Source organism: Eleutherodactylus coqui, chromosome 2 (assembly GCF_035609145.1).
Source record: "Eleutherodactylus coqui strain aEleCoq1 chromosome 2, aEleCoq1.hap1, whole genome shotgun sequence".
NCBI classification, from domain to species: Eukaryota; Metazoa; Chordata; class Amphibia; order Anura; family Eleutherodactylidae; genus Eleutherodactylus; species Eleutherodactylus coqui.
This window is the reverse complement of record NC_089838.1, coordinates 217673353-217689568: the sequence shown is the minus strand read 5'-3', so window position 1 is coordinate 217689568 and position 16216 is coordinate 217673353. Positions and strand designations below refer to the sequence as shown.

The 16216-nt window shown below is 43.1% G+C and overlaps 1 protein-coding gene across 1 annotated transcript in view; it reads left to right on the top strand.

Annotated features, from left to right (window-relative positions):
• Positions 1-3347, top strand: part of TRPM1 (transient receptor potential cation channel subfamily M member 1) — a 166709-nt gene extending 163362 nt beyond the window's left edge. Inside the window, exon 27 of the mRNA XM_066592492.1 lies at positions 2031-3347. Coding sequence (XP_066448589.1) covers positions 2031-3315 — 1285 coding nt within the window. The 3' untranslated portion in view covers positions 3316-3347. The remainder of the gene's footprint in view (positions 1-2030) is intronic.
• The last annotated feature ends 12869 nt before the right edge of the window (positions 3348-16216 follow it).

Genomic DNA, 16216 nt, shown 5'->3' with positions numbered 1-16216 from the left:
TGCGGCCTGCACTTGTTCTTGGGACCTAAGTAACCCTACTTGGCCAAACTGATAAAGGACAAAACAAAGTAAAACAAAGCACTTAGCTTTGGTAGAATAAGCCGCAGCACACGGAGCTGTCCAGAGTAAGGAACAGTGGACACTACGCTGTCCACGAGAGCCGCTAACTGCCAGCTCAGACAGCGAGCAACTGACAATATACAGCACCTTAGCTTTCTATCTATGCCAGCTAAATAGCCAGCTAATCACCCACAAATGTGAGCATATTGCGTCACACCAACTAAGCTAGAAGGTGCAGAACAATGCCTAAAACCCGCACCGGACTCAGCCAATCCGGCAGCGATCCCAGCACTGCTGCAACAGTTATATAGAACCCTAGGGAGACCACATTTGCTGTAACAGTGGTAGACTCCAGCACTGTTGCAAAACCATAAAAACACCAGGTTGATGAATTTCTGACTCAATTTGAGGTCTTAATTATAACAGAGGTGGGGCACGGACAGAATGAATTTATGTTAAGAAAGAAAAGGAAAGAGGAAAAGTAGAACACAAAATACGGAGACGAGGAAGAAAAGAAAACCCTGAACAAGGAAACATGCAGCAATTACTAATAAACATAAACAACCTATAGAGAAAAAAATACTTATAATATAAATGTATCTTTGATTATAAGTTGCTTATTATGTTTATTAGTATTTGCTGCATGTTTTCTTGTTTCAGTTTTGCTTCCTTGCCTTCGTGTTTTGTGTTATGTGCCCCACCTCTATTATAATTAAGGACTCAAACTCAATCAGAAACGCATTAACCTCGTGTTCTTATGGTTTTGTATACCATCAATTTTTATACTTGTTTATTAATACAGCATGAAGTTTTAATTTTACCTTCAGTGCTGGAGTCTACCATTGTTACGGCATATCCTTACCTGGTAGCGGCCTGGCGTTTACTCCTCCTCGCATCGATTCCTTCTGTATACATGGCTGTGAACTAATTTGTTTGCTTGTTTTTCTATACATCTGGAATACTTCACCTACAAAATGACATTGGTAAAATAGAACGAATCTAAAGACAGGCTACAAAAATGCTGAAAGGTCCTAATTAAAAAAAATTTTAGAACATGATGGAAACCTTTGAAGGAGTTTTCCAGGCAGCGCTAGTGTGCAGTCCTGGGCTACATCGGGGTCGAAATGTAAGCTGCTGCTCCGACCACTTTCTAGTTGCCAGCACTCGTAATTGCAGGCGCAGTTCTCATTGAAATCAATGGGTGCTATGCTTGTAATTGCAGGCGTGGCTCCCATTGATTTAAAAGAGCTGTGTCTGCAATTATGAGTGCTGGCCACTATACAGGGGTCGGAGCAGCTCCTACCTTGGTGTAGTCCAGGGGCTGACAGCTGGCACTGCCTGTAAAACTCTTTTAAATATGTTAAAAGTATAAATAAGGTTCAGGAGGGAAGTGTATTTATTAGGAAGCTGAACACTAGAACAAGAGAGCACAATCTGGGATTAGTTGGGAGTTAGATCAGAAAATATTATCTTATTGAAAGAGTAGGTGATACTCGAGACAAACTTCCAGCAAATATAGTTGGAAAATCAACAGTGAGTGAATTTAAGTATGCCTGGGATGAGCATATATCTATTCTAAGAGAGAAATAATAAGGCAATAATATAAGGGCAGACTAGATGGACCATGTGAAGCACGCCATCCAACTTCTATGTTTCAATGATATATGTGGAGACATTTTTTGACATTTGTTTAAAAATCACACAAGATCTTGAGACCAACCCTGGAGCTGATTGCAATCAAAAGGTTTCTAGCAGATCCTCTTTAAACATTGCTCTCCTCATTAAAAAAATAACTTGAATAGCACTGTTATGACTTAACATCCATCACTGACTTCCAAAATGTTGCATTACATCTGAAACAGCAATCCTCACTTTGCCATTATTTCCACACTGACTGTGATTGCTACAGAAGACATATTTTCAAAACTTATAGTTCAGCTTCTGATCTGACTTTATGTTTTATTTAACAGAGTTGAAAATATGTCCATGAGGTTGGAAGAAGTCAATGAACGGGAACATTTCATGAAGGCTTCTCTTCAAACAGTTGATCTCCGTCTTTCTCAGCTGGAAGAACTTTCGGGTAGAATGGTGAATGCACTTGAAAAACTTGTTGGAATAGACAAGTCTGAATTAGTTCACATACGTTCTCGCGCTTCCTCAGACTGTGATGCAGCCTATCTTCTAAGACAAGGCAGCGTGAACAGTTCTGATGGCAACAGCATGTATAAATACCATGTTGAGGGTGATGAATTAATAGGTGATGACAGTACAGCGTCAATGTCACCAGCATTGGGGTTACGAAGAAAAGCCTATTCCTTTGGGATGCAAACAAATAAAGGTGACAATGATCAAACAACCCAGTTAGTGCCACGGCAGGCCAGTCTACGTTATGCTTCAAGCGCCAACGCTGTTGTCACTGAAGACTTGAGCAAACTGACTTTAGGATTTGTTTCACAAGCAAGACCAATTTCTTGCATTGATACGTGGACTCCAGAAAGTGACAAACAGGGAATGAGTAAGGAAAACACTGGTGGAGAAACAATTGTGCAAAACGATGTCATCATAAATGGGCAGTCACTTGTAAATGTTCCTTCTCCAGACTTTACAAACTCTCATTTAACAGTTGAGAGGACCAAACTAGAAGCTACAATATCCTACCCCTTAGAGAAATCAAAAGCTGCAAAATATTATCCTGGTGAGTCATTTAACACTTGTCAAACAACTATGACAAAGTCTAGAAGTTTTATATTTACCCAGGCTGGTAAACTAGTTGGTGGTGTTAATAATTGGACAACAGGGTATAGCACAATTATGGACCAAATTTGTCCCACTTCAGTAAGAGATTGGGCCAACCAGTTCAGCTACCAAGCAGTTTCTTGCAAGGAAACTCCTGAACTTCTCAATATTGACTCGGAAGCTGAGATCCAGGCTGAGCTTAAACCATTGCTAACTGATACAGAAGATGAAAGTGACGTTGGAGAAATAGGAAACAGTGCCTCCTTTCCTTCTACACCTTTCTCTGAAAGGACAGAAACTGAAAACTTACTCTTTGTAAAGTCAGAAAAGAATTATGACATTGCATCTCCAAGATCGAAGAGTTTACATAGTCATTCTAGAAAAGCTCGATCCCTAATGGATAAACTAGAAAGGCCAGGACATGCCAGTAGTGTGATGAACATTGTAGTCGCTTGTGGAAGTGCTACAGAGGAGTCGAAAACGAAAAAAGAGAGTACATCAACAGAAACAGAGTGTTAATGTGAATGTGCATTGTAAAGTATTTAGTAAATGGGGTACACAGATGAAAACACAATATATTGTAATGAATTTATATATTTCACTCTTTCTTTCTAAAAATTCAGTTCAGAATCTGTTTTTAATCATCTTTAGGCCACCTGATATTCAAAGTGGTACTACAATTTAATCAGTACTATATTCAATCCTGTTGGACATAAAGACAAATTAGTATTCTTTATATATCATGTTATAATACTCTATTTTTGAATGAATGAATGCTACCTTATCTCGAAAAATTTCCCACCTCTTATTAGCTAGACATTTTAGATATAGGCGTTATATCATTGATCCAGACAGTATTTGGTTACCCAAAATATAGAATGTAGATTATATGTTGTTTTTCTGATTAGATGCAGAACATTTTATAACTATAGTAACAAGATATTCAAAAACCACAATGTCCACATTTCTTGGAGCTATGGCCTCATGTACATAACAGATTTTTACAACCTAGAAGTAATGCTCCTCCGTTATATGGCATCCAATGGAGCTTGCTATGGCTTTTTTTTGTCAGATTCAGTATGAATCCAGCAGAAAAAAAAACCTTTGTATACCTAGGCATGAAATCAGAGGCATAGTGATGTACAGTAGAGCCCCATATACTTCTACAGGTATGGAGGTTGCTCTCTACAACTTCTAGCTTCTATGGGGCTGTAATATGCCTTGTACATGAGTCCTAAATCCGACATAAGCAGCCAGTGTCTGCAACCTATATTGTCAGACACCTTTTTTCAGTGACACATTATTAATGTAAGGATTTAAGAAAGCATTTAAAATGTCTTTAAAAGTCTGTTACATTCCAATTTTACACAGGAATATTCAATTATTGTTGAATGTATACATAACATATATAGGGGGAAAAAACACCCAAAGCCATTGCTGATAATCTATTTTATTAGAAATAGAGATGAGCAAACTGAACCTGTAGAACCTGAATTAGAGTTGAACTTTGCTAAAAATTTGGTCTGGCAAGAACCCAAACCTCAGCCGGTTTGTTTAAGTTAATCCGGAAGTTCGTAAAAACACCTCAAACAAGTACTGAACACTTTCTAAGTCCTGAAACTGTGGAGGTGGTGGTGATGATTAGCACTGCTGCTTACAGTACTGGAGACCTAGGTTCAAATCTCACCAAAGACCACTTCTGCTTAGACTGTGAAAAACTCCATACAGATGTTGTCCTTGGTCAGTGCTGCAAGGTAACAGTGCTAACCACTCAGCCATCATGCTAATTCTTACTCCTCCCTTGGTGTCTCAGCGGTTAGCACGGTTTCCTTGCAGCGCTGAAGTCCTAGGTTCAAATCTGACTGAGCACAACATCTGTCATGTCCCAACTCTGTCACTGTTCACCTGCTCCTGCATAAGTCGCCCCCCTCCAATCTTGTTCCTGAACTTACTGTATTAGGCATCCACCTCCCCCCTAGGGTGGATGCCTAAGCAATTGGTCTCATACAGCCATTCGTGACAAAGCCCCTGGTTGTGTTTATTCTGGTTCTGGCCCTTGCCTGGCTTGGACTTTCCTGGCTTCTATGTTCCCTAATCTTGGCTCTGTACTTTGGACTTCGTCATTGCTTGCTGCCTCCCTAACATTGGACTTTGTTACTGCATCTGTACCTACAGACTGCTTCTTCACTATGCTCCTGTTCAGACCTTCAGGAACCTCGCTTCGGCCCAGTGCAATGTCAGAAGCCACATTATTAGGACTATCTGTGTATGTAACGGCTTGGGGACACGGCAGCAAAAACAGTATCCCACTGGCAGAGGTCGAGCATGAAAACTCTGGTTCTCCAGGTACTGCCTTCTCAGCCCAAAGTGAAAAAAGTTTGTGGCAAGGCGGATCCACATCTGCTTCACAACAACTGTATGGAGTTTATATGTTCTTTTTGGGTTTCTCCTTCTTGCCCTTTTCCTTTGAAAAAGGAAAAAGAAGTGTGGTGGCTCAGAGGTTACTGCTGTTGCTTTGTAGTTCTATAGTCCTGGGTTTAAATCTGTCTGAGGACAACATTTATATGCTGTTTGTATGTTCTCTTTGTGTTTCTTGTTCTCCTCCTACTACTCGGGAAAATAAAAAGAAGTCTGGTGGCTCAGAGGTTTACACTTGCCTTGCAGTGCTGAAGTTGTAGGTTCAAATCTGACTGAGGACAACAGCTGCATAGAGTTTTTCAAAGTCTATGCAGATGTTGTCCTTGGAGTTTTTATTCCTAGTACCTCAGCACTGCAAGGAAGTGTTGGAAACCCCAGCCACTAAACCACCACAATAGTTTCAAAGGTTTAAGAAGTGTTCAGTACTTGTTTTTTGTTTTTTTTATGAACTTCCAGACTCAACCGAACATTTTGATGAAATTTGCCGAAGCAGTCAAAACGAACTTTTCAAAACGTTTGTTCATCTCTAATTAAAAGCAACAAATATACGTGCTAATATTCCATAAGTATGAGTATATGAGGATGCAAGCAACAGCCTAATATTAGTACATTCAAAAATAAAATACCCCAACATTTTTTATTCATGTTATAGCTTGAGACTACGATGGGATTTTGCAAATGTATAACATAAAATTCTCTAGTTTAGATGGATCTCACTTCTGTGATGAAAGACATGGTTCTGGATGCCAGGAAAGAATGGTTAAAAGCATCATAGTCCCAACAGTTTATACACAGGGGTACCCGAAATACAGTTAAGAAGCTGTAATGTAACTTCTTGGGCAGTGAATATAACAATAATTGTACTAACAGGCCCCGGTATAACCGCTTTGCCATAAATGTGTGTGTTGACAGCGGTCTGATCACTCTTACATTTGCATTGTAAGGTGTCAGCTTAGATAATAACATTTTCAAACAATGCCAAAAATGAAAATATAGTTCCTGCCTATAGTAAAGTGTTAAAAAATACTGATAAACTGGGACTTTCCTCACAATTTCTTGCTAGTAATGAATGTAGGATGTGATTTAGCTTACATTGACAAGTAATACATAAACTCATTGTCAAAAAAAATCAAGCCCTTAGAAGGAGATGTCGGAACCGAGTGAAACTTTATAAGTGTGATTGTATGAGAAAGTCATTACAATATCAGAGCAAATGGATATTTATTGCCGAAAACTGAACACTTGAAGGGAGGTTCTAGTACCCTGTTGTACCGCCTCTAGCTCTGATACAAGATGTGATACGTATGGGCATAGAGGCTCTAGTACCCTGTTGTACTGCCTCTAGCTCTGATACAAGATATGATACGTATGGGCATAGAGGCTCTAGTACCCTGTTGTACCGCCTCTAGCTAGGATACAAGATGTGATACGGGTGGGCATAGAGGCTCTAGCACCCTGTTGCCCCGCCCCCAGCTTGGATACAAGATGTGATACGGGGGGCATGGAGGCTCTAGTACCCTGCTGTATTGCCTCTAGCTTGGATACAAGATGTGATACAGGTGGGCATGGAGGCTCTAGTACCCAGTTGTACCGCCTCTAGCTTGGATGTAAGATGTGATACTGGGGGCATGTAAGCTCTAGTACCCTGTTGTATCGCCTCTAGCTTTGATACAAAATGTGATACTGGTAGGCATGAAGGCTCTAGTACCCTGTTGTACCGCCTCTAGCTTGGATACAAGATGTGATACGGGCGGGCATGGAGGTTCTAGTACCCAGTTGTACCGCCTCTAGTTTGGATACAAGATGTGATACGGGTGGGCATGGAGGCTCTAGTACCCTGTTGTACCACCCCTGGTTTCGATACAAGATGTGATACAGGCAGGCATGGAGGCTCTAGTACCCTTTTGTACCACTCCTAGCTTGGTTACAAGATGTGATATGGGAGGCATATTGGTTCTGCATACCTAGTATGACTGTATGACTAGTTCCTGCGCCTTTCAATTGCCTGGAAATAGTTCAGACAGACATAGGGGCCTGTACCGATGGCAAGACCTTTCATCTAATCTTGCCACAACTCTAATCATTTGCATATCTGCCTGAGATGTAACTGCAGGCTGAGTTTTGTAGCAACATGACAACTCCTTCTAGGTGCTTGATGTTTTGACTATGACTGAGTGTATTATGGTGCGAGTAGGAAGAGTATAGCTACTCAGGAACACTCAGAAAGCAATGAACAGAACATAATCTTTAGAGGGGCAGCTTATAAAAAGGGCACCCAAAAGGTTTAAATTGTTTTTTTTATAAGTAACAACAGTATATAAAACATTTAACTTGGAAGAAATAATGGCTATGTACTGCAACATGTTTAGGATGGTCCCTTTCTATTGCCACTAAATGAGCCCTTGTGGATTTCAAAGAATGTCAATACATTTTTGATTTACTGTGTTCATTTAATTATTGTTTGGGGCTCTAGTGAAAGATTTTAATTTAAGAAAAATAAAAACCATAAGGCTACGGCAATATGGGGTGGAGTTTTTGCAGCAGAAATTAAGTCATGGATTTTACCCAATTCCACAGCAAAATCAGCAACAAGTCTTTGACAAAATCCACACAAATGGTGTGATTATTGTTACGAATTTTCAGCAGATGTAGGCTAAATTCACACAGGCGAGCGCAGTATCGGGCCAAGAAACTCAGTCCGATATCGCACCTGCCAACGAGCGCTTTACACATGGGTGTGAGGCAATTTTCATTAAAAATGCCTTGCATCACTTCTGTAAAATTGCAATCCTCAGGCATGTGTTTCACACGCATCAGAGAATCGCAAGTGTTTCCCATTGATTTCAATGGGAAACATTTTATCGCACTCACATGCACATCACACGTCATGTGAGTGCCATGTGATGTCTTTAAAGGTCCCGTTGAAAACAATGGTGGAGGCGTTCTGAGAGAACGTTAAAAGATAGAACATGCTGCAATTCTTTTTCCTTGCATGTAAATAAGTCGATTAAAAAGAATGTAGTTCATATTTATGCGAGATTTGTCTTGCAATCCACAAAACTCGTGCAAAAGTCTTGCATGTGTGAATGTAGCCTTACTGCAGAAAATCCCCAGTATATCTGCCCTGTGGGAACATATCTAGAGATGAGCGAGCGTACATGCTAAGGCAAACTACTCGAGCAAGTAGTGCCTTATGCGAGTACCTGCCCGCTTGTCTCAAAAGATTTGGGTGCTGGCGGGGGGCGGGGAGTAGCAGGGAAGAGCGGGGAGGAACGGGGGGGGGGGGGAGATCTCTCACTCACTCTCTCCCCCCCCCCCCCCTGCTCTCCCCTGCTCACTCCCGCAGCTCACCGCTCTCCCCCACAGGCACTCGAATCTTTTGAGACGAGCGGGCAGGTACTCGCATAAGGCACTACTCGCTTGAGTAGTTTGCCTTAGCGAGTATGCTCGCTCATCTCTAAACATATCCTTAATGTAATTTTGCGAATTTTCAGCATTGGAATTTCCTGCAGAAGATCCATAGCATTTACAGTACTTAACAAATCTCATCTACATGCTGGGAAAAAAAATCCTGCAGTAAAATTGACCTGTGGTGTGGAATTTACTGCTTTCAGGCCTCGGTCAGACGAGCGTTTTTCTTTACGCACCATGGATGGGCAAAATGCGTGTGACCGAAGCTCCGTGCTACTGGAGCAGCTATGCTTGTAGAAGCGCAGCTGCTCCACGAAGGTTCCCTAATCACTGAACACTGTGATAGCACTGTCACAGTGTTCAGTGATGATGGGACTGCAGCAGGAACGAAAAAATCCCCTAACACAGCTGTCACAGTTGTGGCAGGAGGATCACAATGTTCTCCCATTGCTTTCAATGGGGCCAGTGCTGCTGCCACCCTAATGAAAGCAATGGGATGCAGGCAATGCCCGCAGTGATTTTCGGGGAAGGGCTTGAAATATAAGCCCTTCCCAGAAAATAAGCCATAGCTGAATGAAAAAATAAAGAAAATTAATATCTAGCAGCGCTGTCGGGTCTCCAGTGTTTCTTCTGTCTGGCTCCTCGGCAGTGTTCTTCAGCATTTTCTTCTGGCCGGGAACTTAAAAATCCCTGCCTCCTAAAAGCGCTGCCTCTGATTGGCTGAGCGCTGTGACCAATCAGAGGCAGCACTCAGCCTCTGATTAGTCTGCCGGGAGCCAAAGAGAAGAAGCGCCGGAGCCCCAATAGCGCCGCTAGGTGATGTTTTATTATTTTTTTATTCAGTTTGGGCTTATTTTCAGGAAAGGCTTAATATTTCAAGCCCTTCCCCGAAAATCCCTGCGGTGGTTGCCTTGATCCATTGCTTTCAATGGAGTGGCAGCAGCGCTGGCCCCATTGAAAGCAATGGGAGAGCATCGCGTTCCTCTGCCAGAGCTGTTCCCACTGCAGTCCCGTCATCAATAAACACTGTGACAGTGCTGCCACAGTGTTCAGTGATGAGGGCACTCCCTGTAACATCACACAATGTTACGCGCAACACGGACCTTACTGGGGCACGCATGTCCTATCTTTTGCAGGTGTGAGTATTTTGTGCCTGTAAAAAATGGACATGTAAACACTACATGGTTAGAACCCATGGTTCTTAGAGACGTGCTTTTTTTGCGGACATAGGTGCGCAAAAAAAAAAAATTCATTTCACCGAGCCCTCAAAAATTTCTCTATAAATTTTCAGCAAAATCCATTATAAAGCTGCATGTAACATGGATTTTGTAGAAGATTCATTGCAGATTTTGCCATAGAATCATAGCAAAACCTGCTGTGGAATTTCCGCTGCGGAAGCTCCACCCTATATGACTGAAGCTACGACTTTGATGTAATGCTGCCTTAAACCCTAGACACTCTAGGGAACTGTGCTGCTGGCCCTTCTGGCACTCACTAGGCAACTATGGTATATGGCAAACTCAATGCCATTCTATAGTGCTGTTCTAGTGCTATGGTAGAACCTTTGAAGCATATATACAAATTACACAAAGTGTCAGCAAGTGCAGAGCAACATGATTGACTTACTATGAATGGACGATGTTATTAAACAGGACTAATTAAATGAATGCTCATTTCTGTTATTTTTGATAAAAGACATTTTCACACTTCCTCTTTGTCGTCTTTATTTTTTTAAGACAGGATTTGCTTCAAGGTGCATAAATAAATTAAATTATGCCAAACAAACTACCTTTTCTGGTCTCAGTTGGGGACATTTATTAACCCGTTAGTGACTAGGCCTGTTTGTGCATTAACCCCTTAAGGACCAGGCTGTTTTGGTCCTAAAGGACCAGATACGTTTTAGGGGTTTTGCCCATGTGGTGGTTTTACTGCCCTATTTTCATTCAGCTAATAAAATTATTCCTGCTGCATTAATTTTTCTATGACATTTAGGGCTTTTCACACGTCCGTATATGGCCGGGTTTTCACACCCGGACGATATACTGTGTCCCTCTCTGCAGGGGGAGGAGGCTGGAAGAGCTGAGAGGAGTGCACTGAGCTCCCGCCCTCTCTCCGCCCTTCACCCATTGCAAATAGTGGAGAGGGCGGAGAGGGGGCGGGAGCTCAGTGCACTGCTCCCAACCCGGCCCACCTCCTCCCCGAGCAAAAAACGTATATCGGACGGGCGTAAAAACCCGGCCGATATATGAACGTGTGAATAAGTCCTTCATATATTTTTTTCACTGCCTTTTTTTTTCCCGGTTTTTAAATTAAATTAGTATATTCACGCAAAAATACAGTATGGGAATGAGTTCCTCATTTTGTTTCAGATTTTTTTATATATAATATGTATACTTTTGGCCTACAGGGCGCATGTGGTGATGGTTTTGGTTGGCGTTGGTGGTGGGTAATTTTTTTTTTTAACTCTTCTATGTCCCCCATGATGTCCTGTAACACCTCTGGGGGACATTCACATTGTCTTCTGTTTTTTATTTCACACTTTTTCACTGTAGCTGGGCATCCCTAGGAGTAGTCACTAACAGAGCTGATCAGGGTCTGCTAGGACCCTGCAGCTCTGCTCTCATAGGGGGCACCGAGCGGTTACTTTTTAGTACATAGCGTTTATTGAGCGCTGTGTAGCTTGGAAAAGAGAATGCAGAAGTGTTTAAAAAAAGCTTCTCCCTTCTTCTGGTTCTCAGCTGTAAATAACCTGCTTCTACTTGATTGGAGGAGCAGAGACTTTAATCCCGCACCATACATCCCCTATTGGTAAGGATTAAGGGCTCATGTCCACGGGCAAAATATGATTTAAGATCCGCAGCGGATCTCCCGCATGCGGATCCGCATCCCATAGGGATGCATTGACCACCCGCGGGTAGATAAATACCCGCGGATCGTCAATAAAAGGGATTTAAAAAAAAATGGAGCATGGAAAAATCCGGACCATGCTCCATTTTCGTGCGGGTCTCCCGCGGGGACGGCTCCCGCGGGCTTCTATTGAAGCCTATGGAAGCCGTCCGGATCCGCGGGAGACCTAAAATAGGAATTTAAAGTATTTACCATCCGGCGCGGGCGGGGAAGGTCAGCTGTTCCTCACGGCCGCATCTTCCTTGCTTCGGCTCGGCGGATGTGCCCGGCGCATGCGCGCGGCACGTCGGCGACGTGCCGGCGACGTGCCGCCGGCGTCAGGAATTCATCCGCCAGCCGAAAATGAAGATCCGGCCGTGAGGAACAGCTGATCTTCTCCGCCCGCGCCGGATGGTAAATACTTTTAAATTCTTATTTTCGGCGCTCATGTCCGCGGGGCAGGAGGGACCCGCTGCAGATTCTACATGTAGAATCTGCAGCGGATCTGATTTTCCCCGTGGACATGAGGCCTAAGGCCGCCTTCACACAGGAGACAAAATTGCGCAATTCTCTTGCGATGCGACAGCGCTACAAATCGCATGTATGTGAAGCCCATGCTTTACAAAGAGTTCCTTTACATTACCAATGTTTTGTAGGCTGCTATATTGCGAGAAAATAAAATCGCGGCATGCTAAATATTGCCAATGATTTGCTATGTATTGTTGCTATCTTTTGTAGTGTTTTTTTCTGCAGTGCGATGCACCTTTTACAGTAGGAAGTCCTACTGTTTCCCCTAAAATAAGCCCTAGCTGCATTAAAAACAAAACAAAAACAATACATCACCTAACAGGCGCTGTCCGCAGCGCCACACTTCTCCTCCCGAAGCTCCGGCACTTGTCTGCAGTCTTTCGCCAGCGCTTCCTGGTGAAGGAGTTTAAAAATCCCACCTTCAAGAAATGCTGGCTCTGATTGCTTCTTGAGCGTTGCGGCTCAGCCAAACATTGCAGCGCTCAATGAACCAATCACAGCCATTCAATGCGATTGGTTCACAGAGAGCTGCAGTGATTGGCTCAGCCATGGCGCTTGAGAACCAATCACAGCCAGCACTAACCTGGAGGTGTGGTTTTTGAACCTTCCATCCAGGAAGCACTGCCTAAAGACTTTAAACAAGTGCCAAGCACCTGTGAAGGTGAAGTACAGCGGAGCGGACAGTGCCTGTTAGGTAATGTTTTTTTATATATATTTTTTATGCAGCCAGGGCTTATTTTCGGGTAGGGCTTATATTTCAAGCCCCCCTGAAAATCCCAGCAAAGAAGCGCTACAGAGCCGCACGACTTTGTAGTACAACGTGTGACTTTGTAGCAACACAAATGTGCCATATCGCTGTTAGAAAATGCAACAATATCACACAGAACACAGCTGCCATATTGCTGTGATTTTCTCGTGGCGATATTGCTGTGTGAAAGAGGCCTAATGGTACCCTTTCTTAAACCATGCAATCCCCATGTTAATCCCCTTCCTCCCCCCACCTGTAGCAGTAGAACATATTTAACCGCTTAGTGACTGAGGATTTTTTCATTTTTACATTTTCGTTTTTTCCTCTCCCCTTTTAAAAAATCACAACTTCTTTTTTTATCCATCGACGTCGCTGTATGAGGGCTTGTTTTTTGGGGAACGAGTTGTATTTTTCAATGGTGCTATTTAATGTACCATATAATGTACTGAAAAACTTTTAAAAAATTCTAACTGGAGAGAAATAGGAAAAAAAAACAAAATTCCGACATATTTCGGTGCATCGTGTTTCTATGGTGCACAAACTGCAACAAAAATTACATGATAACTTTATTCTATTGGTCAGATTACTACGATACCAAAATTATATTTGTTTTTTTTTTGTTTTTTTTTGCTGTACTACTTTTTTTTATTTTGTTTAATTTAATTTTTTTAAATTATTTTCTGCCACCATCTTCTGTGCACAATAGCTTTTTTATTTTTCCTTCGATATAGTTGTGTGCAGACACATTTTTTGCGGGATGTCCTGTAATTTGGATTGGTACCATTTTGAAATACATCCGACTTTTTGATCGCTTTTTATTGCATTTTTTCTTGGAGACAGGGTGACCAAAAAAAAAACGCATTTCTGGCGTTCTTTATTTTTTTTCTCTGCCGACGTTCATCGGCGGGAGGACAGTGTGTCAGGGGAGAATGCAGTCTCTAATTGGCTGCCGACTCCCAGGTAATAGCCCTCCCCTTTCTGAGTGCCACCCACAGATGCTGCCGTGAAATGGCATTCTAGCTTTCTTTTTTTCTGATGAGATTCACTGCGCAGGATAAATTCTGCGTTAGGCCTTAGTCAGACAGGCGGTTTTTCGCGCGATTTGCGGATCGCATGACGGATGCGCATCCGCAAATCGCGTGACCGGTGCCCGAAAATCGCCCGAAAATCTGCTCCTACCCGCGTTTCATTGGAACCAGGCCGGAGCTGTCCAGCGCATTGCATTCAATGGAGCCGGCAATACGGCCGGCTCCATTGAAAGCAATGCGCTGCGGGCGAGTGTGGGATGAATTTTTGGGAAGGGCTTAAATTCATGAATGGGTGTGAGTCAGACCTGCCTCTGATTGGCTCAGCGCTGAGCCAATCAGGGGGCAGGTCTGACTCACACCCCCTTCACACCCACTGCAGGCCGGCCGCGTGGAACTCCGGCTGCCGGGAGCAGGTGAGTATATATATTTTTTTATTTTAACACTTTTCCGGATGAATTGCAGGGAAGGGCTTATATATTTAAGCCCTTCCCGACAATTCATCCCGCGCACGCCGGCAGCCCATTGCTTTCAATGGAGCCGGCTGTATTGCTAGCTCCATTGAATTCAATGGGCAAACATCGTTCTTCTCTGCCACAGCTGTGGCAGAGAAGAATGATTTGTCTTCTATATGTTCTCAATGGGGTCGGCGCTGCTGCCGCCGGCCCCATTGAGCGCATATAGAGAAGAGAACAGGAATCACAGATCGCAGATAGGTGCGATCTGCGATTTCTGTTCTATAATTTATCGGACGAGCGCATAAAAAGCGCTCATGTGTCCGATACCATTGCAAAGCAATGGTTTTAAAAAATCGCCGGATGCATGTGCATGCGCAAATCGCGTGAAAAAACGCCCGTCTGACTAAGGCCTTACTTTGTTATGTTTTGTGATTTTTTTATTTTGATTTTTTAATTATAAGTGTGTCAAAGGGATTTTTAAAAAAAACTTTTAAGCATTACGTTACGTTATACCGCAATCTGACAAGCAATCTGCTATGGCAGCCCTGGCTGCATTGGCAAGCAAGCAATACCTTGCAATCTCCCCGGGTAGGGGGGAGGGTTCTGACCCTCCTGAACATCTGCTGCATAATCCCGTCCTGTGTGAAAGGTCCCTTAGACCATCTTCACACAGAACGGAGAAGCATTCCTGGAATTAAAAGCTTGATCAAGTCTTATTTTTTGCGGGTTTTCTGCTCTGTAACGCCCCCCCACAGATGTCGTTAGTGTGAAGCTAACCTTGGGCCTTGTTCAGATGAGTATGCCCAATTTCAACCGTGAAAAACAGAGCGATCATATTGCGTGTATAAGTTTCGGGAATTAGCCCCGCCCCTGTCCCCCCTCCTCTCATTGAAAATAGTGCAGGGGGGTGGAGAGGAGGCAGAGAGGGGGCGGAAGCTCAGAGCACTGCTCCCGACTCTTCCAGCCTCCTCCCCCTGCAGAGAGAGACGCCGTATATCGGCCGGCGTGAATACCCGGCCGATATATGGTCGTCTGAATGCGCCCTAAGGGCGCCCACCCACTGGCGATTTTTTTCCCTGCGAAATTCGCAGCATTTTTTTCTCTGCAGGGGTCTATGGGACTTGTAATGTTAAAATCGCATTTTGCACGATCGCGATTTTAACATTACAAGTCCCATAGACCCCTGCAGAGAAAAAAATGCTGCGAATTTCGCAGGGAAAAAAAATCGCCAGTGGGTGGGCGCCCTAAGGGTGCCTTTCCACTAGCGTTTTTTTAATGCTGCAATATCGCTGCGTTTTTTTCACGCGATTGTCAATGATACTTTCTAATGTTAAAAACACATCGCACAAAATTGCAATTTTGTGCTTTGTGAGTTTTGTGCGATGCGTTTTTAACATGAGAAAGTCCCATTGACAATCGCATGAAAAAAACGCAGTGAATTCGCAGCAGAAAAAAAAATGCTAGTGGGTAGTCACCCTGAGGGCGGCTTCAGATGATCGTAAGTGAAAAAGGTTTTTTTTTTGCACTGTGAAGCAATGTTTTGCGTGGGTGCCTGCGCAAATACTGTGTGCATTTGACAGGCACCACTCATTGACATGGACGGGAGAATCAGCCCCGCCCTGATTAGAAAGGCTATTAAGCTAAATCAGATGCCAGAGTTTGCGTATACCTGTATGTACATATGTGCGCCTTAGAATTCTATGGAGACCTTTGATGGGCACAAAAATTGAATTGAGCATTTTGCGGTTTTTTTGCACAAGTAAAAAAAAACAAATGGTCAGAATGAACCCTCTGAAAATAACGGGTTCTATTCTCTGCGCAATGCATGCGCAAATGCGGCCGTCTGAAGCCGCACTTAGAATTGCTTAGCAATGATTGTATAAAAACTGAGTGCACATGGATATCATCTATGTGGGCTGATGTTATCTTATTTTTGCACACATACT